Genomic DNA, 20,554 nt, shown 5'->3' with positions numbered 1-20,554 from the left:
TAGTTTTTGCAAAAAAAAGACTCGGAGAAGGCAGGTATTTTTTTAGCCAGGACCAGATGCTCCCGAGCCTACTTTCTCACAGCAGTTGTTTTACGCCATCTCTGAATTTCCGAAGATTCGAGTCCATTAAAAAGGACCGGAGGGAGTACTTGGCACGGCTTTTCTGCGTGTCTCTGTTATGGTTGGATACGTTTAGACGATGCAATCTTGAAACTTTGACATTTTTCTTTGAAGCTGATAATGACAGACGTTCACACCTCACGACCTACCGCGTGTGGGCTGACGGACGGTTCACACCACCGTTCTTGCGGTGCTATATGTAAAACTGAGGGCGTTGGTGCTCCGTCCAGTGCTCGTCTACCATGGGTGCCGCTGCCATCAACAAGCGGCTCCTCGTAGTACTAGTCGCCGCTTGCGCCACCGTCTCCAGCGTCGGCGCTGCCGTCTGCATGCCACCGGAGCGAGATGCTCTGCTGGCGTTCAAACGCGGGATCACCAGCGACCCGGCAGGCCGCCTTGCTTCCTGGCGGCGAGGTGGTGACTGCTGCCGGTGGAGGGGCGTCCTGTGCAGCAACCGGACTGGCCATGTCCTCGAGCTTCAACTTGGAATTGATGAGAAGATGTATTATGATCAGTCCTACTTCAGTGGCAAGATAAGTCCGTCTCTATTTTCTTTAGAGCATCTTGAGCACCTTGATCTCGGCGACAATTCGCTAGATTTCCCAAGTGTTGGTTATTCTTCAAATTTATTACTAGGTTCTCTGAAGAGACTGAGATATCTAAACCTCTCCAACATAAGATTTGACCACACGCTTCCCGCCCAGCTTGGTAACCTCTCTAAGCTGCAATATCTTGACCTTTCCTACACGATAAGTAGCGTGCAACCAACCGATTTGTCATGGTTAACACGTCTACCTTCGCTACAACATCTTGACCTGAGTGGGGTAAATCTCAGCAAGGTACATGATTGGCCTCATATAGTCAATATGATTCCTTCTTTGCAAGTTCTATATCTTTCTTCATGCTCGCTTCAAAATGCAAACCAACGGCTCCCGCGCTTGAGTCTCACAAAACTTGAGAGGCTCACTCTCAGCGAAAACAATTTTTATCACCCATCCGAATCCTGCTGGTTTTGGAACTTGACAAGCCTCAAGCACCTCGACCTTCAACATAGTCTCTTGTATGGTCAATTTCCAAATACACTTGGAAAAATGACGTCCCTCCAAGTCTTTGACTTTTCATTCAACGGCGACACACGCCTCAAAGACGGCATTATTATAGTGCCAAACTTGATGAGAAACCTATGCAATTTGGAAGTTCTGAACCTTGAATCATGTCGCTTGAGTGGGAGCATGGCAGATTTATATGAGAGCTTACCACACTGCTCCTCCAGCAGACTGCGGGAGTTGAATTTGGGTGGAAACAATATCACTGGGACCCTACCAGCAGGGATTGCCAATCTTACCAGCTTGGTCACTCTCGACCTCTCTTTTAACCATTTGACTGGACCAGTGCCGTCTCAGATTGGTATGCTCAACAATCTGACTTACATAGACCTAGGTTACAACAACTTGACAGGTATCATCACGGAAGAACACTTTGCTGGTTTAACGAGCTTACTATACATAGATTTCTCTCAGAATCTCTTGAACATCGTTATACACCCTAATCGGCTACCCCCCTTGAGATTAAAGACCGCAAATTTTGTATCTTGCCAAATGGGTCCTGGTTTTCCTTCCTGGCTTCAACGGTTGGCTGGTGTTGATTACTCCATTGATATGTCAGATACGGGTATAGCCGATCAGTTTCCATCTTGGTTTTCTAAAACGCTATCACGGGCTAATTCTTTGGACTTCTCGTCGAATCAAATTAACGGAAGCTTGCCGAAAAATTTGGAAATGATCATGTCACTGAATTATCTCAGTCTAGATGGAAACCAAATAACCGGTGAAATACCTCCATTGCCGAGAAACCTCATCTATTTCTCCGTGTCAAACAATGCTCTGTCTGGCCGTGTTCCAGCTTCTATATGCAAATCCCAGCAGTTACAACACTTGAATTTAGGCAACAACAATTTAGTTGGAGAATTTCCTAAGTGTCTCGAGATGAGAAATATAACAGATCTTGTTTTAAGTAACAATATGTTCTCAGGAAAGTTCCCACCTTTTTTGCAAAGCTGCACGGATATAAGTTTTTTAGATCTATCAGGAAATAAGTTGTCAGGAACTTTGCCTATCTGGATTGGAGACTTTGAGAAGATACTCTACCTGCGACTGAGCTACAACATGTTCACTGGGAGCCTTCCGTTCAGTATCACCAATCTTAGAGAAATGTATGATTTGAATCTGGCAGGCAATAGATTTTCAGGCATCATACCTTGGAATCTGTCAAATTTAAGGAGCATGGTAGAGAAACATGGGTATCGCCGGGGCGTAATGCAACCTTTTGATAATTTTTCTGTGGTCACGAAGCGGCAAGAACTTTATTACGGAGATAGACTTGAAGACATGGTCACCATCGACTTGTCCTTGAATTTCTTAAGTGGGGTAATTCCAGAAGAAATCACTTCTCTCATCGGACTGGTGAATCTGAATTTGTCATGGAACTACTTGATCGGAAAAATTCCACACAATATCGGGTCCATGCCATCACTAGAGTCACTGGACCTATCAAGGAACAAACTTTCAGGAGTAATTCCGCCGAGCCTCTCAAATCTAACATATTTGGCCTGGTTGGATTTGTCATACAACAACCTGTCGGGAAGAATACCGTCAGGATCACAACTTGACACACTGTACGACAATGATCCATTTATGTATAGCGGCAACAGTGGTCTTTGCGGGCCTCCTCTCCAACTGAATTGTTCAGGAGGTAATAATGCAACAAGGCTAGGTGATCGTGATCGAAAGAGAAGTGCGCATGTCCATGATCTGATGTTCTTTCACGTTGGGCTTGGGTCAGGGTTTGTTGTTGGTCTTTGGGTGGTGTTCTGTACAATGCTCTTCAAGAAAACATGGAAAGTTGCATATTTTACGCTTTTCGACAAGTCATGTGATAAGCTATATGTATTCGGTGTTCTCACTTGGACAAGATTGGCGGAGAAGACATTGAAGCTAATTCGGAAGCTTGGCTAGAACTGCCACTGCAAATAGAGTCCAATTACATAATAGTAGCTTGTGCGCTTTCCTTACAGTTAATCTGGCTATTATTAGAAGATAAATGTGTTAGAGATGTATAGCCCTCTTTACTGTATATACTTATTGTATAAGCGGTTACCTACACTTTGCCTCACATGAACTACCTCAGGCTGTTTTAGTCGACGCGGTCCTTAGTTCAGTACGTGCACGCGGGCATGAACTAGCTGCATGCACGTACTGAACTAAGGCCCATGTCGATTAAAGCATCCGGAGGGAGTACATGTCCGGAGAGAGTATATGTCTTGTGAATGCTAGTGATCTATAGCCCTCTTTACTGTATATCCCATTGTATAGGGATTTTCTGCACTTTGTCTCACATGTACATGCATTGGCCTCTTTACTGAATATTCCATTGTATAGGAAATTTTTGCACTTTGTCTCACATGTACATGCATTGGCTTTGACAGTTGCCCATGCCAACATGGTATAAGAGCCCAAGTTAGAGCCTCTTCTCTGCATGCAGCAACTCCGTGCTCGCGTGCACTATTTATGTTGCTTGTCCGGCCGGTCGTTGTACCCCTTTCTCCTCCCACTAGAAGTTCGAACTGCCCATTTCCACTACCTTGATTTTGCCCCAATTTGGCCCCCATCCGTCCCAGTTTGGACCCAATCTGGTCCTCGTTGATGTCAATATGCCGCCGTTGTGCGTTTCTGACCATCACCGGCCCCATCTTGGTCGTCGCCGGAGCATCCCCATGTGGATCCGGCCGCCACGCGTTTCCAGCTGCTGCCCTCCTCTCCTGAATGTGATCGACCTCCCGAAGTGCATGCCCGCACGAGATGGACTGTTGTAGGCACTCCTTCTGCTCACGCGGGCTGAGTGGGCCTGAACGGGCCTTAGCGTTAACTTCAAAAAAAGGAAAGAAGGAGCAGGCAAGGGTGCTATGTTTTGTTCCTCTTCATTCTCGGGATGTTACTATTCCTCGCTGCTTGGGGACGTTCGATGTATTGCAATGTGATCGACTCACAAAGTTTAGTATTACGGTACTAGAAAACGCTGTAACCTAATCCTTAGAACGTGAGATCATATCTAGTCACTATCACCAGAGGCTGCTTTAACTGCATCAACCATCAAACCGTAACAGGGTGATTATAAAGGTGTTGTTGGGTATTCCGAAGGGATGGGTTGAGGCGTATGTATCAATATATGGATTTGTTCATACGCATGACGGAAGATACTCTGGGCCCACTCAATGAGATTACATCCATAATGTTGCAACGTATGACTAGGTCATGAGGATGGAATCACACGGGAATGAATTGAATAGTCTTGTCGGTAACGAGATCGAACTCGGTATGATGATACATATGATCAAATCTCTGATAATTATGGTATCGAAGTAACAAAGGGAATATGACTCAACATTTGTGGTTCAACGACTTTTATATTCGTGGAATGCACAGGGGTCATCATGGGCATCCAAGTCCCACTGATGATCATTCTAGAACCGTAGGTTAACATGCTTAAAGGTTCGGCGATGCTTAGAGATGCTTTTGGTATCATTGGAAACACTGGAGAATAGAGAAGAGAGAACCGAAAGGGTTTCGGCAGAATCCGAAGGATTTTTCGGAGTGCTTCGAGAGGTGTCTCAGATCAACTGGAATTAAATAATATGTATTACTCCCTCCGTCCCAAAATATAAGGCGCCTAAGGATTAGTCAAAAGTCAACGTTTTTTAAGTTTGACCAAGTTTATACACAAAAATATAAACATTTACAATACTAAACCAACATCAACAGATTCTCCATCAAGTATATTTTCTTAATATGTCCATTCGATATTGTAGATGTAAATATATTTTTCTAAATATTTGGTCAAAGTTTGTAATGTTTGACTTTTGACCAATCCTTAGACGCCTTATATTTTGGGACGGAGGGAGTATATATTAATAACTAATTGAATTAATGTTAAATATATTGAACTATTTAGTAATAAAAGGCATCCCACTCTTAATGGGCCCCTCCCGGAAGGGATCCCATTAAGGGGCCGGTAGACCCCCCACATGGGCCATGTGGTAGGGCGCCTAGGCTTAGGGTTTGTAAGTGCCCATTTTGGCCTAGCCGCCCCCTACCTTGGCTGTCCGGCCATCCCCCTCCCCTTATATAAGGTGGAGGCATGAGGAAGAGGGACAACACTATCCCCCCATGAAGGAAAAGGAGATCCCCCTTGAGGTGCCTCTCCTCTCTCTCTCTCTCTCTCTCTCTCTCTCTCTCTCTCTCTCTCTCTCTCTCTCTCCCCCTCTCCCGCGCGGTTCCTCGAAGAGCTGCGCATGGAGGGAGGAGTCAGCTCCACCCCGTACATCATTGCACTGTTGGGATTCAGATCCATAAGATCTACTTCCGCAATCTCTGCTGGATCAGAGAACCGGGAGTCATCGCCAACACCGTATGTGTGCGAAACTATGAGGTGCTACACTTGCGACACTGGACGTTGTTTGAGGAGGATTGAACTCAACCCTGAGGTCGGCAACAAAATACGACTACATCATCCATGCTCTAGCGGAATGTTAACCGCTTTCGGTCTACAAGGGTACGTCACCGAAACTATCTCGGTTGCATTATCACTCCTAGATATATCTGGGCAAATGGGATGCGCTAGTTAGAAACTTTTTTCTGCTACCAATACCTATAGTGGTATCAGAGCCGATCTATGCGTAGTTATACTTGTACGGTTAGAACACATGTTAAATGTGGGAATTGGTTCTATAATTATTACCCTCTCATGTGCGCTTGCTTATATCGCGGCATGGTCTGATGAAGTGGCCCCGACTGACCTTACGCATACTGTTATGCAAGACTGGTTCCGCACTTGACATATGGCTTAAACCATATATGCGGCTGGGGGTGTCTATCTCTCTTACCTTAGTTGATATTGCATTCGCAACAGAGGTTCCCGAAATGGGTGTAATAGAGACAATTATCTAATTGGTGTTGTGGTTGAAAGTTCATAGATAAGAACGGTTCTTTCGTAAAAGCCCTAACAGCCACATAAAGTTTGCAAGAGATAAGATAGAAGCGTCTAGCTTTATCTTGCAAGGGGTCTTGCAACATGATACGGTTATGGTGTAAAGTAGTTTTCTACTTGTTGTTGGTAAGATGTAGTGATAGCCCACCACCATGATGGTCGATCAATTGGAGGCGCCACGAAGTGGGCGCCATGTCTAGGCGCACGATGCAGATCTAGTCGCATAAATGAGACACCCATATCATGTCACTTAATACACTTGCTGTAGATAGATTTAATGCATCTTGTTTAGTTGCTAGTTTTATATTTCCACAACGGTAGCTTTAAATATGATGATCCCTAAAATTAATACAAATAAAAGTGTTCTCCCTTTAGTGTGCACCACCAAAAGTTCTGCGTTATGAGGCAGGCAATGACGATCGGGTGTCAGCCATATCGGCGTTCGCATACCGTGGGTGTAAGCCACGTTGCAGAACGAATACATAAAGATTAATTTGGCAAGCCTAGCATGTACAAACATGGCCTTGAAACATGGGAGATTGAAATATCGAGCATGAGTCACATGGATGATGTGATTGACATTTCGATGTCCACCTTTGCAACTATGCCGACGGCCATGACGATTGGGGGAGGTAAATGGGGGTTGTGTAATCACTTAGTATATTCGTTCTTAGGGATGATGATTTAAGTGGGAGCTCATTAATAATTTGGTTATAACTTGAACTCCTAATTGTTATGAACTTAGACTTAATGTCTTTGTAAATATCTTTGTAGATCATGTCATACCGCAATGTGTTTGTCAGCCTTTATGGTTTTTTGCGTAATAAGAAACTCAAAATTGATGGGTCTAACTTCATAAATTGGTACCAACGCCTGAGGGATATCCTCACTAGTAATGACATGCTCTACACAATAGGAGAACCACTAGTAGATGAACTAAAGAACTCCGTGGATGAGGATGATAATGGTGATTATCATACTCGCCATGACTTGTCCATTTGCCATGCTTTACTCCTTAGATTCTGAGCTGCGAGTGCGCTTTTAGAACACCAACGCATTTGATATGGTTGATGAACTTAATGCGATATCGCTAGTCGGAAGAATGAAGTATAAGTGGCTAGAGGAGTTTCTTAGAGAGTCACTTTAATAACATGCATGGAATTCATGAACGCCTAGTGCATGTTTTGGACTACTGGATGATAGACCAATTTGCGACAAATGGGGTGTTGTGTTCGCTTCCCCCTACTACAAAGATCGTGTCTTGGAATATTTCATGAGAGAGGAATCATTCACCTTTTATGAATTCATGGATGAGTTAAGAACTCTAAAAGTAGCACCAATAGTAGGGGAAGTCATCGACGGAGAAGGTGTATATGATATACATGCTATAAATGTTTTCCTTAAAACACTTGTTGCGGTTTACAAAGTATTTGATACTTGGTCTGTTTTATTGAAAAATATAACCTACTGCTTGAGAGTTGTTTGGAGGAGATGAGGTGACAATATGTGTTGATGGTAAGCAAGATGGTTGATGGCCAACGACACTCTCACTCTGCATTTATCATCCGGATTAGTTATATAGATTTGAATAAATATTTGTAATCATTATAAGTATGGACCTTATTTGAATGCCTTGCATTTGGTGAGACAACTATTCATATAATTCAGAGACAAGTCAGTTGTTCTATTTCTATGAATAAAATCTTTTATGGTCACTTTTTGTTATGAATGAGTTATTCTTATTGTAATCCTGATGATGATAGCTTGAACATTTATAAAACACTAAAATGCCAAAAAATATCCAAACTTGATAATGACATCATTTTCGAATGATCGACACTACCATTTAATTCACATTAGTGCTATGTGTTTCATTCCATTTGAATCACAAGGTATTTAGATATTTGATCTATTGACACATGTAAATGACACTTTAAACTTCGTGTTCTAGTAAAACTGAATGTGCATTAAAATTGTTGATTATCATACATAATGATGTACTCCCTCCGATCCATATTACTTGATGCTAAAATGGATGTATCTATAACAAAAATGTGTCTAGATACATCTATATTAGTATCAAGTAATATGGATCGGAGGGAGTATTATAATTCAACAAGTAGTGCATATCATTGTCTTGCAAACTTCATTGTTGATTTAAGTGAATATGTGTACTTACTAAATGAAACATAGGTCTGAAACTATTTGATGTGTTCAAAGAATTTCAGGATGAATAAGGATATTAAGTTAACAAGAAAAATGAGTTTCTACTATTTGATCTAAGTAACAAAGTTTTGAGTTATGTTTTTCTGCATAAAGACTTGTAAAAAATGTTCCACAAATTGCGATCCTTGGAATATATGAAAAGTGTTGATATGTCTAAAGTAATCTATTGAAATATTGTGTGGTCTAAATCATATCTTATCGTGTTACCATTATTATTATTTAGAGTTATCATTTAAAAATAGAAAACACTTAATTTAAATAGGGAACCATCTAAAAAATTATAAAATTTTGAGTTACAGGATAATTCAAAATTAAGATGAATAAAGTCTTTGTAATGTATTCTTAGTTGCTATGAATACATTTCCCACCAAAACTATAGAGGCAAAACTTGTGTTGCCAAACATGGTGATTTCTCTAGAAAGATGTTCTCGACAAAGTTGTTGATGGAAGAAAGTAAAACTAAACCAAGGTTATTGACCTTAGTTCCATATATCGGTGCAACGGAATGTGTTCCGGGACCAAGCTCTACATATAGAGGAGATATTGATGATTATGATCGTAACATCTCAATTAAAGTTTTACTAAAGTGAGTAGGATTCAAGAATACATTCTGCCTCTTCGCAGAATTATGTTCATGATTCACTTGTCTTAGAGTAACACATACCTACAAACCACAAAAAAGGAATGGTGGACCTATATGCTAGAAATGACTTAAGAGTCAGGAAATCCTATATTAAGTTACATTTAAGATTACAAAGTTTATTTGATACTTGATCTTATTAAGTAAAATGTTACTTGATCTTGGTAGGAACAAACGAAACTTTAAGAAATTCATAAGGCTTGATTTGTCACAAAGGATGCTTTGACAATTTCAAAGGGTTGACTACAAAGATGTAGCGGTGCTTGCGTCATTAGGGTTTTAACAAGCAATTACTACAATTTGTACCATTTTTATATGTAGATGACATATCATGGATGTTGTAGGTGGTACTTGTGATCATTTAAGCTACTAAATATTCTATGGATGAAGTTGAATATTAAAACATTAAAAAAGACTATCAAGGTAGTCCGGTACGGCGATACATGAGAGAAGAGAAAGTACAATAAGGTACACTCAGTTGGCTATAAGAGATAAAATATAATAAATTTGCTTAGTTGGAGGAGAGAGATTAGGAGAGAGAAAGTAAGTGGGCTCTTATCTAATAGCCAGCACGTTCTCCTAGGCACTATGTAAAACTAAAAGGTGAGCCATGTAATGTAAAAGTACTATAATTTTATAGCTTACTATTGTACATGCTAGCTATAAGTTGACTATAGATGATGTAGCAAATTGTTATAGCCGGTTGTTGGCTATACTATTATTCTTGCTCTTAGAGCAAGAACAATAGTACAGCCCACTACTAGCTATATACCTCATGCCATGTCACTTAGAGTCATCATAGAGTAGACACATGGTACAATAGATTGGCTGTTAAGTCTGCTCTATGAAATATTTACCTAGCCTTCTGTGCACAGCTAGCCTACCGCCTGACTTGAGGCTGCATGCGGGCGCTTACTTCTTGTTTCTCACGCTGTAGCCGGCGCTAGACGAAGCGCTCGCTTTCTTCTCTCTCCTTCTTTCTCTCACTTCCAGCTAAGTCTTTTGTTGATGTGGATCTTCTTATAGCCTGCTGACTAGATCTATTGTACTTGCTCTTATGGTAACATAGCTAGTTACCACCCCACTCTATTTCATCATTCATTGACATGACATGTCACCAAAATGCCTTGGGTTGTGTGATGTTACTAGCTATGTTACTCCCACTATGATAGATGTAAAACATGTACAAGCAAGCGCAAAAGAGAAATGTTTTGAAGTGAGTCAAGAGTAATATGATCAAAAGGAACGCCTCTCCTAGTTCCACCCCTTCCCATCAACACAACCGAATGGCGGCCAAGATCAGTGTCGTTGCCTATTCGACGGTACTCCAGAGGAGGGATCCTCATGGAGGGGAGAAGAAGTAGGGGCCATAGGGCGGAGAGTCCTCGGGACGGGGTGGTACGCGATTTACCCAGCTTCGGACCACCTGCACAATGGCAAGGCCTACTGCTGCTTGTCTGGAATTATCTGGGCGCTTTCGTGTTGTTACAATGAGTTGTGGTTGTGCCTCTAGGGCTCCCGGGATCCGGCTTATAAAGGCGCATGGATCTAGGCTTTACATGGAGAGTCCTAGCCGGATTACAGATTGCCTAACTACGGTACAATGTCTTGCCGTGTACGTCAAGGATCCGCCTTCCATCTACGTCGTACTGGATCCGTGCTCCTTATGGGCCTCCACGGATCCGGCTTCCTCCGAAGGTCGGTTAGGATCCGCCTTACTGATCCTGGGCTGGACTTCATCCTTCATGATCAACAGCAACTGGGCCGCCCGATGGGCCACATGCCACATCACCGTCTATGGGCCACCAGGGCTTGCCGGATCTAGGCACTGTCGATGGTACACCCATGAAGTATACCCACAATAGTAGCCCCCAGAGTTCTCCGAGATTCACCTCTTGTTTCCGCCTTGCCTAACGTTTCATTTCTTCCGGCAATCTCGGTAACATGGAGAAACTTGAAGAACTCCAACTTCACGTTTTTCTTCTTTTCCAACTCTCAGTCGGAAAACTCCCCCATCCTGCAGGACTTCATCCATCGACAGCATACGGCATGTCTCCGGGTTACTCCCCTGCTGCGGACAAGAGTTTGTTTATCTTCACGCTGCAACCCGGAACCTTAAAAGGTTCAAACGGTTCCGCCAATCCTGGCGCCATTTTCGCGTGATTTGAGCGGTAACTTATCCTTAGCCATTTTTACCGTTAGGGTTTGTGACACGTGTCGATCATCCAACGGTGCGACGCTTGCGTTCCGACCACAGGATGCAGAGCACGAATCTCCTCCCCTCAGCCTATAAATATCCGCCGTTCACCCCGTTCACCCCATTCGCCCCCCTTTTCACCTCTCGCACAACGCCGCCTCCGAGCTCTTCCTCCGCCGCACCGGAGTCATTGGAATCTCGCCGGAGTTTCGCCGGAGCCGCCTCGCCACCGCAAGTTGTTCTTCGTGTTCTTAAGTCCGGCGAGCCACCGCAGCAAAACCTCGCCGCCTGCGACCTCAACCACCGCGGAAGCCATTCCGGTAAGCACTCAAGCTTTTCCTTCTCGCCGTAGTTGGTAGGGATGAACTGGGTATTTGTTACATTATTGGATCCGGCTAAGTATCAGTCTCCTTCGCTCATTAATTTTGTAGATGTCTTCGTCGACTCCGCCTCCCTCCACCGAGCCGATCGCGGCAACACCAATCTCCGCCGCCCCTCCACCATTCATCCCAGTGCTGCTGGAGCCCTCAAAGGATTCCGGCAAAAGGATTGAAGGGACGTCTGCCAACCCGGAAGACACCGCGGGGGCAGAACAAATGGAAAAGAAAATGGAGGAGGCTGCTGCTAAGAAGTCAAAGGCTCGGAAACGAGATGACAAAGCCAAAGGAAAGTGGTGGCCCTGTTTCACCACGGAGATCGAGCTCCGCAACCTCGAGGCGGAAGGTTTCATAAAACCTGGATCCTGGCGGAGGGTCTCCGGCGAACTGAATCCCGCTCCTGAAGCTGGAGAATGGGTGGTGACCAAGGCGCTGGTCGAGCGCGGATTCTCTTTCCCGCCCAGTGATTTCTTCTCCGAGATCCTGAAGGCGTACGAGCTCCAGCCTCACCACATTGCTCCGAACAGCATCTTGGCCATCAGCAACCACGTAGCGTTGTGTGAAGGCCACCTCAGGATAACCCCGGATCTTCCCCTCTTTCAGTATTACTTCTCCGTGAAGAAGGAGAAAGTTTCTCAGACCTCCACTCTGGCCACTTGTGGTGGCGTTACCTTCAAGCTCCGCCCCGGGCGCACGTACCCGCCCACAGACCGCCATGAGTCTGTGCGGTACTGGTCCGGCAACTTCTTCTACCTGAAGGACGTGTCGGATCCAGCATCCTCAAAGGTGCTGCCTGACTTCAAGGACGGCCCCCCCAGCGAGACTCCGGCCTGGACTCAATGCCCTCACCTTTCCGAGTCACCTCAACTGACTCGGGCGGTCAGGCGGATCCACAAGCTTACGGACGAGGGCTTGTCGGGGAAGGACCTAACCATGTCCTGGTTTACTAAGCGGATCCAGCCTCTACAACATCGAGACCGCCTGCTATTCCAGTACACGGGGCGCGAAGACAATATGCGCGCCTCAAAGGACAACCTCTCCGCCGACGCCTTGGACAAGCGCCTCCGGGTGCTGATCAAGATTCCGCGCGAGCTGAAGATCCATGTGTGCAATATGGATATTCACACCAATGGCTCCGGGACCGCGGTACGTTTATGTGACTCAACTACTGATTCCTTTTAAGTTTTTTGGTGAACTCGTCTGAGCGTTTACTGGGTAACTTAGCTCGAGGACCTTGAAGAGAAAGACCTCGGTACTCTCCTCCGAGTTCCCTAGACGGGTAACACCGATCCGGAGGCCGCATCCGAGGCGGAGGCTCCCGAGGCTCCGGGTTCCTCTAAGAGGAAAAGGGGTTCTTACTCCGGCCCTGCTGCTAAACGCGCCCGCGAAGTGCCCAGCACTGCGGCTACCCGGAAAGCAGAGGCGGAGAAGAAGCGCCTCAAGCTTATTGACACCAGCAACCGAGCCCAACCCGGCATCCACTAATTCTTCAAATCATCTGGGTAAGCGTTTGATTTCCACCTTACGATTCATCTGTTACTGAGGACCAGCATAAACTTACTTGTTATGCCTGTCTTATTTCGCAACAAAAGCTCCGGAAGCCAGCCCCCCAAGATCCCCAAGAAGAGAGTGAAGCCATCTCCGGCTTCTGTGCCCGTCACACCAGAGGTGGAGGTTCCGCCCAAGGCCTCTTCTACCGCCAAGCCGGATCCTAAGGACGTCATCAACCTTGATGACCTCCCCGAAGATCCAACTGCCGAGACCGGCCACGGCGAGTCCGACAAGGGCGCATCCTCGTCCGCACCTCCGCCTGAAAAGCCCGTCGTTACCTCAGCTGAAGCTCCGGCTGATGAAGTTGAGAAGAAGTTATCCCTAATTCGTGCTACTGGCACGCCCCAGACTCATCCTCACCTCTTTCCACTTCTGCAAAAGGTCCCCCTCTCACAGCTCCATGCGGAAATCTCCGCCATGATGGACCAAGTGTGGGGGCCTACGAATACGGAAGAGCAGGAACTGACTGACCTCGAAAGTGGTCTCAAGGTCTTTTTCGCCAAGCACAAGAATGTGCGTCAGGTAACACTAGCCCCCAAGCATTGGTTGGGACATTTCTCTGAGTGACATGTGCGAGCCAATGCTTTTAAGTGTACTCCTTAGCGGAAATTCGAAATTTTCTTCATCTAAGGACTTAAACTTCTCGCCAGCCCCCAGAATTTTGAATTTCCGGCTAACTTCTGTCTGCTTCACAGAACACTCGGAAGCTGCACGAGGATCTGCGCGTTCATGTGTTGGAGCAAATGACAGAGATAGAAGGGCTGCGCCAGAATGCTGAAAATAGCCGGCAGGCTTTGCTACTCCTGGAGACTCGCTTGAAAGGTAAGAAATCCGAGTTGCTCATGTATCTTATCATCAACAATCATGACGTGTGACTTGTGTGATTTTCCGTCTTCAGAAGAAACTGCTAAGTGCCCCGCTGTCGACGCCATGTCCACCAAGATCCAAGTGCTAGAGGCGGAGAATGAATCTCTCAAGAACTTCTTGAAAGAATCCTCCGAGAAGGAGGCTAAGGCCAAGAAGGAGCTCTTGGAGAAACATGCCCGCGACATGGCGGAACTTGCTGACAAACTTAAGAAGAGCCATCAAAGGGTGTCAACCTTGGCGGCAAAAAATAAGAGTCAGGAGGCGGAGGCGGAGGCTATTGATAAGATGATCTTCCGTAAGAACCTTTTTCTATTTAACTCCGGCTTCCTCATGAATTACTCTGTCCGCGGAAGAAACTGATCATACTATTTCGCAGCAAGCCTTGGCTTCGAATGGACCAAGGATTCAACCCTCACAAGGACGGAGGCGTATGATGAAGCGCGGAGCTCGATTGATGACCTCTTCGAGGCATGTCGCGGAGTTGCCAAGGCCTTAAACCTGAAGAGAGCCAAAACGACGGTGATTGACACCATGTCGAAGTTCATGAAGCAAGTGCCGGATCTCATCAAGGATTGGCAAGAATCTTTTGCCCGCGGAGTTGCTTCTCTCGTTCTGGCCACCTGCAAAGCGCATTTCCCAACCATGAGGTTTGCGGACGTTGCACGCGGAGCTCCCAAGGGAACCAACATGAAAGCCATTCTCGCGGAGACCCGAGGATATGATCGCATCTTTGTTGGACGAGTTAACCACTCGTTCTGGTACAACAAGCATGATCTTCCCCAGGGCTTCTCTGACGTGGAAGATGAAGAAGAAGAAGGTGCCGAGGAATGTGACGAGGAAGGCTCCGGGTCGAGCGCTGACCACTTCGAGGAGGGATCCGACGACAACTCCGACGAAGGTTCAGGCGATGGCTCCGGCAATGACTCAGGCGATGGCTCCGCCTATGTAGCTTCCGATGAGGAGCAATCCTCCGAGTAGAACCTGTGAAACAATCAAACTGATGCATCATTTTGGCCCCGGAGTGGGTTTGTAACATAACTTAAATTCTTAAGTAGCTAGGGACGAAACACTTATGCGTGGGCGGAAAATACTTATCCTGCTATCCGTTAATATTATTTGCATGTTTCGTTTATTGAAAGCAAGTGCTGGCTTTTATATTTTTCCGGCTTGCCCATTTGACCTTCCACGAGCCGGAAAACCTCTAACCGGAAACGCTCGCCAGCGGCGACGAAGCCCAATGGCAATCCGTCAATAACCGCGGAAACAAGCCCCCAGCCCAGGTGCCGGAAGTCGCTACCAGGAATCCATGAGTTTGCAACAGAAGATATTTCCACCAGAAAACTTAAGCTTACGTCCGAGAGGACGATTTTTGAAAATCACAACTTTCATACACGCCTAGGCGGAAATATCCAGCTCTGCGGTTTTAGTTGGAAAACATACACGATCTAAAATAAACAAGTAAAGGAGGTAAAAGACTCAAAGAGTGAACCAAAAGCTTTATTTCATTGATCATGTATAACTATTACAAGGTATGTAATTCTATGCTAAGTGTGGAAATGACTGATACGTCTCCGACGTATCGATAATTTCTGATGTTCCATGCCACATTATTGATGATATCTACATGTTTTATGTATACTTTATGTCATATTTATGCATTTTCCAGCACTAACCTATTAACGAGATGCCGAAGAGCCAGTTGCTGTTTTCTGCTGTTTTTGGTTTCAGAAATCCTACAAAGGAAATATTCTCGGAATTGGACGAAATCAATGCCCAGGGGCCTATTTTTACACGAAGCTTCCAGAAGACAGGAGGGGAGACGAAGTGGGGCCACGGGGCGCCGCCACACTAGGGCGGCGCGGCCCAAGGGGGGCCCGCGCGGCCCTAGCGTGTGGGGCCCCCGTGACTCTCCCGACTCCGCCCTTCCGCCTACTTAAAGCCTCCGTCGCGAAACCCCCAGTACCGAGAGCCACGATACGGAAAACCTTACTGAGACGCCGCCGCCGCCAATCCCATCTCGGGGGATTCAGGAGATCGCCTCCGGCACCCTGCCGGAGAGGGGAATCATCTCCCGGAGGACTCTTCACCGCCATGGTCGCCTCCGGAGTGATGAGTGAGTAGTTCACCCCTGGGCTATGGGTCCATAGCAGTAGCTAGATGGTCGTCTTCTCCTTATGTGCTTCATTGTCGAATCTTGTGAGCTGCCTAACATGATCAAGATCATCTATCTGTAATGCTATATGTTGTGTTTGGCGGGATCCGATGGATAGAGAATACTATGTTATGTTGATTATCAATCTATTACCTATGTGTTGTTTATGATCTTGCATGCTCTCCGTTATTAGTAGAGGCTCTGGCCAAGTTTTTACTCTTAACTCCAAGAGGGAGTATTTATGCTCGATAGTGGGTTCATGCCTCCATTAAATCTGGGACAGTGACAGAAAGTTCTAAGGTTGTGGATGTGATATTGCCACAAGGGATAAAACATTGATGCTATGTCCGAGGATGTAGTTATTGATTACATTACGCACCATACTTAATGCAATTGTCTGTTGATTGCAACTTAATACTGGAAGGGGTTCGGATGATAACCTGAAGGTGGACTTTTTAGGCATAGATGCATGCTGGATAGCGGTCTATGTACTTTGTCGTAATGCCCAATTAAATCTCACTATACTTATCATATCATGTATGTGCATTGTCATGCTCTCTCTATTTGTCAATTGCCCGACTGTAATTTGTTCACCCAACATGCTATTTATCTTATGGGAGAGACACCTCTAGTGAACTGTGGACCCCGGTCCTATTCTTTTACATTGAATACAATCTGCTGCAATACTTGTTTTACTGTTCTTCGCAAACAATCATCATCCACACTATACATCTAATCCTTTGTTACAGCAAGCCGGTGAGATTGACAACCTCACTGTTTCGTTGGGGCAAAGTACTTTGGTTGTGTTGTGCAGGTTCCACGTTGGCGCCGGAATCCCTGGTGTTGCGCCGCACTACATCCCGCCGCCATCAACATTCAACGTGCTTCTTGGCTCCTACTGGTTCGATAAACCTTGGTTTCTTTCTGAGGGAAAACTTGCTACTGTACGCATCACACCTTCCTCTTGGGGTTCCCAACGGACGTGTGTATTACACGCCATCAATGACGTAGCTGTGCAATGTTCCAAGGACGTTCTGTTTCATTGTAAATGTCATCCGGATCCTCTCGCTTGCGTTTCCGGTACCTGTTAGCAGGTCTATCCTTTAGCTCTCGGAAATCGACAAGGTAGTACGATCCGTTGTGAAGCACTTTGCTAACGACGAAGTGTCCTTCCCATGGAGATTGCAACTTATGATCTTTCACCTGGCGAAGGCGGAGGACCAAGTCTCCGGCCATGAACGAGCGATTCCGAACTCGACGACTGTGGTAGCTTCGGAGCTTCTGCTGGTAAATGGTGGAACATTGGTTTGCTAAGTTCCGAGCTTCTTCGATCAGGTCCACAGATAGCTGTCTGGCCTCGTCAGTAGTTTCTTCATTGTAGGCGGAAACTCGCGATGAATCGTGGATGATGTCGGAGGGGAGCACAGCTTCGGATCCGTATACCAGGAAGAACGGAGTGAATCCGGTTGACCTATTAGGGGTAGTTCGTAAACTCCACAGGACGGAATCTAACTCCTCAGCCCAAGCTCCGGCTGCGCGGCGCAGCGGTTCTTCAAGGCGTGGTTTAATTCCGGATAGGATGAGTCCGTTGGCTCTTTCGACCTGACCATTGGACTGTGGATGAGCCACCGATGCCAGGTCAAGCCGGATCCCTACGTCATGGCAATAATCCTTCAGTTCTCCTTGTGCGAAGTTCGTGCCATTGTCTGTGATTATGTTGTGTGGGATGCCGAATCTCGTCACGAGGCTGCAAACAAATTTTAGTGTCGTAGCTCCATCGGCTTTTCTCACTGGCTTTGCCTCGATCCACTTACTGAACTTGTCAACAGCGACCAGGAGGTACTCAAAACCGCCAGGAGATGATTTCTTTAACTTACCAACCATATCAAGCCCCCAGACCGCGAACGGTCAGGTGATAGGGATGGTCTTCAGCTCTTGGGCTGGAGCGTTTGGTTGAGTAGCGTAGTACTGGCAACCTCGGCAGGTTTTTACCAGCTTGTCAGCATCTTCTTTAGCTGTGAGCCAGTAAAATCCGAGCCGGAAAGCTTTTGCAACGAGGGACCTGGGGGCGGCGTGATGCCCGCAATCCCCTGCATGGATCTCTCTGAGGATTTCAATGCCATCTTGATTGGAGACGCATTTGAGAAATACTCCAGTTGCACTTCGTTTGTAGAGCTCTCTGTCAACAATTGTATAGGATCTATCTCGTCTGATGATTTGTCGTGCGAGGACCTCGTTGATACGTCTCCGACGTATCGATAATTTCTTATGTTCCATGCCACATTATTGATGATATCTACATGTTTTATGCATACTTTACATCATATTTATGCATTTTCTGGAACTAACCTATTGACGAGATGCCGAAGGGCCAGTTGCTGTTTTCTGCTGTTTTTGGTTTCAGAAATCCTAGTAAGGAAATATTCTCGGAATCGGACGAAATCAACGCCGAAGATCTTAGAATCCCCGGAAGCATCCAGAACACACGAGAGAGGCCAGAGGGGGGCCACAGGCCCACCAGACCATAGGCTGGCGCGGCCTAGGGGTGGCCCGCGCCCCCCTATGGTGTCGTCGCCTCGTTGACCTTCTGACGCCGCCTCTTCGCCTATAAGAAGCCCCTCGACCTAAAACCTCGAGACGGAAAAGCCACGGTACGAGAAACCTTCCAGAGCCGCCGCCATCGCGAAGCCAAGATCTGGGGGACAGGAGTCTCTGTTCCAGCACGCCGCCGGGATGGGGAAGTGCCCCCGGAAGGCTTCTCCATCGACACCACCGCCATCTTCATCACCGCTGCTGTCTCCCATGAGGAGGGAGTAGTTCTCCATCGAGGCTCGGGGCTGTACCGGTAGCTATGTGGTTAATCTCTCTCCTATGTACTTCAATACAATGATCTCATGAGTTGCTTACATGATTGAGATTCATATGAGTTTTGTATCACAATTCATCTATGTGCTACTCTAGTGATGTTATTAAAGTAGTTTATTCCTCCTCCATGATGTAATGTTGGCAGTGTGTGCATCATGAAGTACTTGGTTTATGCTATGATTGTGATCTCTTGTAGATTATGAAGTTAACTATTACTATGATGGTATTGATGCGATCTATTCCTCCTTTCATAGTGTGAAGGTTACGGTGTGCATGCTATGTTAGTACTTGGTTTGGTTGTGTTGATCTATCATGCACTCTAAGGTTATTTAAATATGAACATTGAATTGTGGAACTTGTTAACTCCGGCATTGAGGGTTCGTGTAATCCTACGCAATGGTGTTCATCATCCAACAAGAGAGTGTAGAGTATGCATTTATCTATTCTGTTATGTGATCAAAGTTGAGAGTGTCCACTAGTGAAAGTCTAATCCCTAGGCCTTGTTCCTAAATACTGCTATCGCTGCTTGTTTATCGTTTTATCGCGTTACTACCGCTGCGTTACTACCGCTTGTTTATCGTCCCGGGCAAAGCACTTTTCTGGTGCCGTTGCTACTACTTATTTATACCACCTGTATTTCACTATCTCTTCGCCGAACTAGTGCACCTATTAGGTGTGTTGGGGACACAAGAGACTTCTTGCTTTGTGGTTGCAGGGTTGCATGAGAGGGATATCTTTGACCTCTTCCTCCCTGAGTTCGATAAACCTTGGGTGATCCACTTAAGGGAAACTTGCTGCTGTTCTACAAACCTCTGCTCTTGGAGGCCCAACACTATCTACAGGAAAAGGAGGGGGCGTAGACATTAAGCTATTTTCTGGCGCCGTTGCCGGGGAGGAAAGGTAAAAGGTACTCACACTCCGGATCTCGGCTACTAAGCTATTTTCTGGCGCCATTGTGTGTGTGCTCGAAGCTATTTCCTTTAGATCCTGCAATTGCAACTTTTTGTTTCTTGTTTACACTAGTTAGGCATAATGGAAAACAACAAAAATATGAGAGATCTTTATGAACTTTATCTTGAATTAGGACATGATGTGTTTGAAGAGAGAATTAAAAAACCCATGGAACTTTATATGCATGCTAATGGGAATGTTATTGATATGAATGCTTTGAACACTATTGTTGCTAATGCTATGGAAAATTCTAAGCTTGGGGAAGCTGGCTTTGATGAGTATGATATTTTTAGTCCCCCAAGCATTGAGTAGGAAATTTACTTTGATGATACTTTGCCTCCTATTTATGATGATTATAATGATAGTAGTCTTTTGTTGCCACCTGTTATGGAGGATGAATTTGATTATGATTACAATATACCTCCTATATTTGATGATGAGAATAATAATGATAGCTACTTTGTTGAATTTGCACCCACTACAACTAATAAAATTGATTATGCTTATGTGGAGAGTAATAATTTTATGCATGAGACTCATGATAAGAATGTTTCATTTGATAGTTA

At 45.5% G+C, this 20,554-nt stretch overlaps 1 protein-coding gene across 1 annotated transcript; it reads left to right on the top strand.

The window, feature by feature from the left end:
• The first annotated feature begins 298 nt into the window (after positions 1-298).
• LOC127308874 (receptor-like protein EIX2) lies at positions 299-3,544 on the top strand. The gene has a single exon (XM_051339779.2). The coding sequence runs from the start codon at positions 363-365 to the stop codon at positions 3,132-3,134; it is 2,772 nt and encodes a 923-aa protein (XP_051195739.1). The 5' UTR covers positions 299-362; the 3' UTR covers positions 3,135-3,544.
• The last annotated feature ends 17,010 nt before the right edge of the window (positions 3,545-20,554 follow it).

The sequence above is a fragment of the Lolium perenne genome, chromosome 6 (assembly GCF_019359855.2).
Source record: "Lolium perenne isolate Kyuss_39 chromosome 6, Kyuss_2.0, whole genome shotgun sequence".
Classification (NCBI taxonomy): domain Eukaryota; kingdom Viridiplantae; phylum Streptophyta; class Magnoliopsida; order Poales; family Poaceae; genus Lolium; species Lolium perenne.
Note: the sequence above shows the minus strand (reverse complement) of the source record. Positions and strands in the feature narration are given on the sequence as shown.

Bases quoted from the DNA above. Each gene is read 5' to 3' on its own strand.
- LOC127308874 (XM_051339779.2), top strand. From the start codon at position 363: ATGGGTGCCGCTGCCATCAACAAGCGGCTCCTCGTAGTACTAGTCGCC.